Source organism: Chelonoidis abingdonii, chromosome 17 (genome assembly GCF_003597395.2).
Source record: "Chelonoidis abingdonii isolate Lonesome George chromosome 17, CheloAbing_2.0, whole genome shotgun sequence".
Taxonomy (NCBI): Eukaryota; Metazoa; Chordata; order Testudines; family Testudinidae; genus Chelonoidis; species Chelonoidis abingdonii.
Window position 1 is genome coordinate 23,553,179 of NC_133785.1, and position 9,020 is coordinate 23,562,198.

A 9,020-nucleotide genomic window follows, 5' to 3' on the forward strand; every position below is an offset into this window, starting at 1 on the left:
TCCAGAAGAGAGCAGCATCTTAGGCATGATGGGGGGAGGGGTAGCTCAGTGGTTTGAGCATTGGGCTGCTAAACCCAGGGTTGTGAGTTCAATTCTTGAGGGAGCCATTTGGGGACTGGTCCTGCTTTGAGCAGGGGGTTGGACTGGATGATCTCCTGAGGTCCCTTCTGACCCTAATAATCTATGATTCTATGTTGGAGGAGACAAGCTTCATGAAAATGTACAATAATCACAGTGAAGTTGAAAGCTTAGTTGTGGCTCTGTACCAAGATAGGATCAAAGCTATGGGCATGTCAGCAGCTCATCTCTCTGATGTTGTACCAGAAACATAGATTAGGACTAGACTCAGTATCACATCACTGGCTGTTTAATCATTGATGACTTCTTAAGGAAGAGCGACAGTAGAGAATAGGAGAGTTATTCCCTGCTTATTTAATTAATGAGATCCTCATTGTTCTACACTGTGTTTCATATGAAGGAGGAGAAATGTCCTTCCCTGATTCAATGCCCAAGGTAGTACATGGAGTACCAGACAGGGTGATCTAACAAGTGCCTTGCAGAACAGCAGTCTTACCTCTTGCTTTGTATCCTCTCCCTTTGCTAATCTTCTGTAGTGCAGTATCTTCTTCAACTTCTCAGGCCCCAGATTGGGTTAGAGTTCCCAGATTGTTTTACATTGGTCTGAATTAAACCCCTGTTATCCTCTGTTGGCCCAGTCACTGACTTAAAAATGTTCAGCCATTGTTATTTTAATATTTGTAATTTTTAAAGGCATTTTATTTTAATATCACTTGATGGATTTTGTAAGAGGATTGTTCCAAAGAACAAATATAAATAAACCATCTTAGCATTTCAGTTGGATCCACTACAACTGGAATTTGAATGCCAAAGTCTCAAAGTTTGCATTTTAGCATAGCATGCCTCCATATTATCATTAGAAAAGTACAAAGAATACCATGTGTTATGTTTAAAGCTCTACCACCAGGAACCTCAGTACAGATCAGAGAGCTTATTTAACAACTCTGCCTTGTGGAGTTTGATGTTTTTGTAGCACAAGAAACACATAAAGAAGGGCCATCTAAAATCCATTTGAGTAAGGGGAGGTACAATAGGTGGCAATATTTGTGTCCTTGTTCCTATAGGAAGAATAACATTTTTGAATACGTGGCGGACCAAAGATCTGGGTTTCCTGCTGATCGCTTCAAGAAAGTCACTGGGCTGAAGATGTTTGTTGATGAACAGTCCATGGTAATGAAATTCTAGACTCTATCACCTCTTGAAGTAGCAAAATGACAGGTCTGGAAACAGAACAACTCACATAGCCTGAGGTGGAGTTTACTAAGAATTTAAAGTATCAAAAGAGGAAAAAGACGTTTGAGAATGCAGCGCTCTGTTTTTCTGGTTACTAATGTAACTAAATTAGTTAATTCTCAAATGTCATCTACAGTAGGATTTTCCTTTTATGAAAGGACTCAGGGCCAATTGCTGGTTTGGGATATTTTGTGTGTGTATCAGTTCACCTCTTTGGCTTGATGACCAGAGGTGCTGCTCACCCGCAAATCCCAAATGAAGTCAATGGGAGTGAGAGATGTTCAACACCTTTTACTATTCAGACCAGGGGAAAGTCCTGTAAATCCCTGCAACATGGATCTCATTCTATTTCCCACAAAAATGGGCCAAATCCTCTGTTAGCATAAACTGATGCCGTTCCATTTAAGCTGTGCTAATTAACACTAGCAGATAATGTCGTCCCATTTCTACACCTGTGGATTGAAAGCCACACTTTCCCTGCATTTGGCCTGTCGGTTATATATCTATTGGGCTAGCAGTGTATGGGTTTATAGTCACTGGGCTCATATAAATTCCCAGCGCTCACATGCAAAAAAATAAATGTCAAATATATTTAGTTACATGCAGTTTACATTAGAGATGGTCCCAAAGAAAAAACCCAGACCTAAACAGCATCCGGCTTTGTGATGTTGGAAATCCAGATCTAAATTTTGCAGCTTTGTTCCTCTCATGGTTACATATTTGCAGGAGCTTTTAAATAGCAAATATAAATGCAATGTCTTCTGATCCTCCTGGTGGCTAACCCTTTAGAGGTTCTCCAGGGACCTGGCACCCCTGCATAGCACCTATCATAGTTTGTTAATCTCAGACTGGTTCTGTGTTTGAACCCATGTCTGGGGCTTCTAGGTGCGGCCATAATACAAATAATAATAATAGCAGCACGCATGTTTGAGGTGGCTTGGTATTTCATAACACACTCCAAGTCCTTCTTAACCACCCACTTTTGGAGGAGCTACAAAATGAATGATACATATTGATTTCCTGCAGTTGATAGCAGTGATTCTTGTAGATCCTGCCAAGGAATCCACAATCAAGTGCAATTAGGTGACTACCCTGGAAATCCAGAGCATATTGCTTTTCAAGATTTAGCCTGTAGGGTTTGTGTATACTTTCTGCCCCAGTGTAGATGGTGTAAGACATGGCTTGCACTAGTGTGACTAACCCCCTTTTGAAACCTAGCACAGACGGGCCCTTAGTTTTTAGCAACTGCAACACCTAGCAGCAGTGAAGACTGCTGAAAAAGATACTAAGGAAGAATGCTTTTGTTTTCTTTACAGCTGGTACAAAATGTCCTACAAAACCATACTCACGTGAGTCGCTTTTCTTTATGCAAGCAATTCCATTGACCTCACTGGCCAGATCCTTATTGATGTAAACTGGCATAGCTCCATTGATCTGTTCCACTGCTGTGAATAAAGATTACTCATGTGAGTGAGGTTTGTCTCCACTGCGACACTCAGGAAAATTAATCTGAATTGACTATGGGTTAAATTTTAAATGGATTAGTTAAACGGCATTAAAGCCCTGTCTGAATGCACTGTAATTGAGAACTGAAGTGGCCGTAATTCACTCTGGAAATGAATTGAGCTAAACCAAATTACAGCCACTTTAATTCTGAATTACGGTGTCCACACACAGGTTTAATGAAGTTTAACATTATCCACTTAAAATTCCCACCTGTAGTTAATTCAGATTAATTTTCCTGAGTGTCCCTGTGGAGATAGGTCACGAGAGACCTCAGGACTGAGACTGGCCTGATATTTGGAAGTAATTGTGATCTCCTTCCTATTTGTGTGTCTTAAATGTTTTCCATTTCTCCAGGTTCACCCTGTTGTGAATTTTCCTGATCCTTCCATAAGTCAGGCTTCCCAAAATGCTCTTGTGCAACATCACACTCAGTTTGCATCCACATCTCGTATACTGAGACAGGTGAGTGCACTACAGCCCACGTCTAACAAGAGGAGGCAAAGCAACTAGTTTGTGGACATCAGACTGTAGCAGCTTAGCATTTATGCAAGTCTCACTGTGCCCTTTTTTATTGAACCATTTGAAACCATTCTTCAAGCACCAGCGCAAAAGATTTTCCATTAGGTGGACAATGACTATTAACTTTAAAGGGACTGGATTTTCTTAAGTGTCTGCACACCAAGACCTTTAAAACATCTTTAATTTGATTTGGAATGGGGGTGGGGATGGGGGGCGAGTGTAATAATAAAGACAAATGCAGTATTATTAGAAGTGAGCATAAGAGAACTGCCAGTGAGATAGGATGTGGTACTGGGAGACAGGAACTCCCTGGGTTAGACTCTCAACTCTGCCATTGATTGCCTGTGGGTAGGTCACCTCATGTCTCTATGTGCATCAGTTTCCACATGTGCAAAATGGGACTTATCATGCTTTCTTACCCAGGGGTGTGGTGTGGATTAATTTTTTTAACGTTTACACTGGTCTTCAAACATGCATAGCGCTACATAAAGTGCTTTTGAAAAGGCCACCAAGAAAGCTTACAAATGCTCCTGTATTGTATAGATTTAGCTTCATTATCCTTGTATTTTCTGTCTCTCTCTTTATTCCAGAGGCAAACTATTGAGCTGATTCCTCTTACTAAAGTGGAATACGAATGGCAAGGGAAACAGTATTCCTATTATGTGTATGGAGATGAAAATAGGGTGTATGCAGAGAACTACCCCGAAAAGTGCTGCTGCTCCATTATGTGACTGACTGATCTCTTCTCAGAATGCCAAGGCCAATGGCTGTTGTCCAGAAACATACAAGGAAAGGATTAATCTAGTGCTATTTTGGTTTTGTTTTGGTCAATAGAAGTTCATTGATTTGCATGTATGGGGCAGGCTGCAGCAGGAAGAAAACAGGGGAGCAAAAGGTTTGTCAAGTTGATTATTCTGTTCCAGGACTGTATCCTATATGTATGTCACAGTCTCTGTAGGCCGCTGGGGGTTTGCTGTGGATCTCCCCGTCCCACCCTTGCCACTGGTAAATGCAAACTCAATTTTGGATTACAATACCATTCAGTTTCTACACTTTGTGTGGGCCTGGCCTAATCCACTTTTACTCAGGCTTCACTGGGTCTCCTGGTGTTAATAAGGTCTAAATTTTTATGAGTAAGGAAATACAAGGAAAACAGGTCCTAGATCTTTGTCCTCCATTATCAGTAGTAGTAAAAATGATGTGACCCAACAGTCTGCTCTGTGTTACATTAGGGAAACCCACTGACTTCAGTGAAGTTGGACCAGTGTAAATCAAACCAAATTTTGGACTGAAGATACTAACATCGGAGTGGATCAAGCAGTGGTGGTTAGTATGTGGCTGCACTCCAGTAATGCTGACTACACATTTCTCTTTGTTGTTTGTGGATTCTTTTATTCTTACCACAACTGAGAGTTCAGTGATAATATGGTACCAGGCACAAGTTGAAAAGGTTTTGTTGTGAACCTTCAGAATTTGCGACTAGCTCAGCAAACAGCATGTGGATGGTAGTGACGCATCTGACACTTTTAGAATGTCTGTCTCCACTGCAGTGCTTGGCTTGTTGGTTCAGCCATCAATAATCTTGTCTGTGGGAAACACAGAGGCAGCATTTTAACTCTTCTAATAGAATCTCCAAATGAAGCTAAACAGAGAAGGAAATAGGACAAATTGTGGATTTTTTTTTAAAATTAAGCATATAGGACATGACCAAAAAGCCTTTTGAAGTCAATATGAATCTTTCCATGACTTCAGTGGATCAGGTCTTTAATGCATATTGTTAATCACCCACTATCAAATTCTAATCTTTCTTGCTGCTGAGTTTTCAGCATGTTTGGATCATACCTCATTTGCCATGTGACTGTGATACACACACACACACATCTATAGTTTCTCTTTCTGTACAAATGTCATAGTAATAAAAGATGACTAGGTAGTATTCCTGTAAAGAATAAATTTATCTGGGCAGTTGTGCCAACAACACCATAGTACTAATGCCCAAGTGTTTACTTGCACGTGCTTGTCAAATCCAGTTTTTGTAGATGGGATATAACCAGGGTGGACTGCATTGTTCTTTTAAATAGTGAAGTGGGATTTAGTGATTGTGATCAGAGCTCCAGAGAAGCTATTTGTTCACATATCCAGTATAAGCCATGGGAGTTTAAACATCCTCCTGTTCTGCTAACACATTGTCAGTGTGTCCTAACCTTGACCTGGAGGGATCAACTCTGGGGCTAAGATGGTAGCCCAGCTGCCATACCACTCAGTCTTTGTCCTCTGCTAAGATAGTCAATAGTTCTAACTGGTGTCAGTTGATTGTTATTACTATTAGTTGTGTTGCACGGGAGCCCCACTCATGGACCAGGACCCCACTGTGCTAGGCACTGTACAAATCCAGAACAAAAAGTGAGCCCCTGCCCAAAAGAACTTACAATCTAAGTAAGAGTTTACAATCCAATTTTGCTGGTTTTGTCCTCTAGGAAAAGGACTGAAATCACTAACCAATTTTGCATAGGACAGGGAAAGGCCATCAGGTTTGGTGACTCACTTGGAAGTGACCTAGACGAACCAGTGCTAATGACTGCATGGGTAAAATTTTCAAAAGCACCCTCGTCTCATTAAACATGGACTCCTAAGTCACTTAGGTGCTTTTGAAAATGTTAACCTACGTTTAATATTTACTTGGGTAACAGTGTTTCTTACCTAATATTTTCTGAGCAAAAACCACTTTCAGACCAATTTATTGCTGCAAATGACTTCTGCGATGAAAACCCAAAGTATTAGTCACCATAAACAGAATAATTGAGCTTCTGATACCAGGAGTCAGGATCGGGTTATTTTTGATGCCACAGCACTAATCTTATTAGTATGTTTGTAACACTTCACCAATTATAAACAGTCAGCTTTAAATTCAGGGATGTTTAGAAAGCACCTCTTTTCTGATAGTGAATGTAAGTTAGGATGGGAAATGGATCAGAATTTAACAGACTCTGGTACCCTTTGCTTATACATCTAAGGTAAAAGAGGGCTTGTTCTGTATTAGAATTGATACAAGTGTCTGGGGTGAGCATTTTGATTATAAATCTCAATGAGCTCCATTGACTTCAGAAAAATTATTCTGTATTTACATCAATGAAACTAAGATCAGAATCTGAAATTAATGTAATTTGTCTGATTTTTCAACAGCAGTATTATGTGGCTAAACTAGCTACTCCTTTGCCCCAATCCCATCTTTCCCAGACGAATGTGTATGTGTGCTGGAAAAATTTGAACAGGCTGAATAATTTAAAAAATATGGCTCTGAATGGTTCTCCTTGTGGTATTTTTGGATAGTCTTTGTTTTTAAAATCTTTAACCAGGATCTTTTCAGCCAATCAAATGTTATTTTTTCAAAAGTGCCTCAGTGATTTAGAAGTAGAGCTGTCTGTCTGGTGAAACTTCAAGAAAACCATAGTCCATCACAATATATAGTGCTGTCAAAATAAAAATGCTCTGCTAAATCAGGTCAATTTTGCTGGAATTTAATTGTGGAAGAAAACTGGGAAAAAGTTTTGATATTTTTTGTTTTACTTTGAAACCACATTTTGTTTTGAATTGTTTTTATTTTGTATTATAAAGTATTTTTTTGAAGTCAAAACTAAAACATTTTGGCCCACCTGACAGGGGAAATTCTTCAAAATCTTCCTTTGCAGAGAATTTAAAAAGATTTGGTTTGCATTCCAATTTGAAATGAAGCCAAATTTGAGATCTTGAAATCCTCTATGAAATGGAGCATCCATCCCTTTCATAGATTTACTTAACCTAAATCCCCAAAACAGCCTTAAGCAATTAAAGAACCTAAGTCCCACTGAAAGTCAGTGGGTCTCAGGGTCCTAAGTCTGTTTTGAAAATGGGCCTTAGGAGCTTTTGAAAATTTTACCCCACATCTTTTCAGGGAAGAGCATAGGAGGAATATTGTTTAGGTGCATATACAGATAAGCAATACAACATTTAAAACAAGAGACACAGAATGAGGTTTTACTACATTATTGTCCTAGACTATATATCCTGTCTTTTTAAAACTGGAAAGATATTTCATCACGTCAGATTTACTTTTCCCATAAATGTTGATGGCACTACAATATATGGAAAGAGCAAAGAGCAACACCAGTTGCCAGTTTTCAAGGTATGTCTGCAAGGGAGGAAAATGTGTTTAGTTTATTGTAATAATACATTTATGAATAAATAATAGTATAAGGCTCGCTTCCAATAGTAATTTCTTATCTGCTAGTTTCAATGTACCATTTATTAGTTCTGCAGTGCCATCTAGTGTATGATTTTATCAATACAAACACAAATGGTTCCCCTTTTTCTGCCAACAAGCCGATGGGGCCTTTTTCTGTTCTCATTCACACCCATTTTAAACAAGTGTAACACGATGTACATTGACTTTAATTAAACATTTTGTGTCTTCAATGCGTAACTTCAATGGAATTGCTCTGAATGTGCATGAGAGTGAGAGAGTGTCGCCATGGTCTGTGCTGCTCAGATGACAAATCTCCACCTTTTTTGACTTAGCTATTCATAAATCTTTGTTCTCCCTATTTGGGCTGGATTTCCCAAGACAAAATTTTGCCAGCAGAACTTGTTGTTTCTGATGGAGGTGGATGTAAAGTAGAAATAGCGGCCATATTGCCATTTTGCCACTTAGAGAACCATAATGTACAGAGGCCTAAGAAAATGAAAAACAAAAGTTAGCCAAACTTTCTCAAGCCTGGAGAGCTGCAGTTTGAGTTTTTGGTGGAGGTTCCCATGGGCTGGCTGTGCACAGCCAGATTCTGGTCTAACTCCACTGAAATTCACTGGAATTGCACTTGTATACCACTTATAGAGAGAGAAGAATCAGGCCTAAGAGACTTATCCTGGAATTTGCCTGTATCAATGAGATCAGAATCTGGGACTCAATCTTGAAATCTTTCCATCAGGTGGTGTATGCAATATGCTGCTTACTAACAATTTTGCCAAGCAAATAATCCTACTCCAGGGAGTTTACCATTTTAGAGTCTGAACTGTTATACCAAAAGTGTTAATAAAATGCATGTAACGACTCAAATATATGTGTGACCCAAGGATGCCAACTGGCAGATGGCTTAGGGGTACATATGGGTACAGGGATAGATAAAGATAAAGTCCCTGCTGAAAGCCTATGTCACACTGGTCCTCACAGTTATTATAAAATGTACATATTGAAAACGTGAGGAGTTGTGTGTATATGCTGAAAATTATGTTCTCTAGGCCTTGCAGTTAAAGGCAGGTCACACAAAGTTAGCATGCCATGCAACAAACTTCTCCAGACAAAGTGGGTGGTGGACCACTGTGAATCTCAACAATAGAAGTCTATTAGCGAGGGAGACAAATGCTAATGAAGAGCTTGTGGATGCTGTGGAAGGAGATGAACAGGAAGAGGTAAACAACAGAGGGAGACTGGAATCCTATTTTCGGATGAACATCAAAGGTCTGGCCTGGTCTATGTAGGTAAGATGGACCTCCCAGGCATCCTCCAGTCTGTGAGGACAAGCTGCCAGGGGGCTTGATTTTATGAAAGCAGGATCTCAGCCAACCTGGCTGAAAATACTGGGAAAAGACTTTTTAAGCTATCTTATATGAGACAGGGAAATATCTTCTGCAGTGTAGTTGTATCTGTGTCG

The 9,020-nt window shown here is 39.7% G+C and overlaps 1 protein-coding gene across 1 annotated transcript in view; it reads left to right on the forward strand.

The window, feature by feature from the left end:
• The window catches only part of LOC116827053 (protein SSUH2 homolog), a 28,171-nt gene extending 20,383 nt beyond the window's left edge, over positions 1–7,788 (forward strand). Inside the window, 3 exon segments of the mRNA XM_075073106.1 lie at positions 1,147–1,248; positions 3,172–3,279; positions 3,927–7,788. Coding sequence (XP_074929207.1) covers positions 1,147–1,248; positions 3,172–3,279; positions 3,927–4,067 — 351 coding nt within the window. The 3' untranslated portion in view covers positions 4,068–7,788.
• The last annotated feature ends 1,232 nt before the right edge of the window (positions 7,789–9,020 follow it).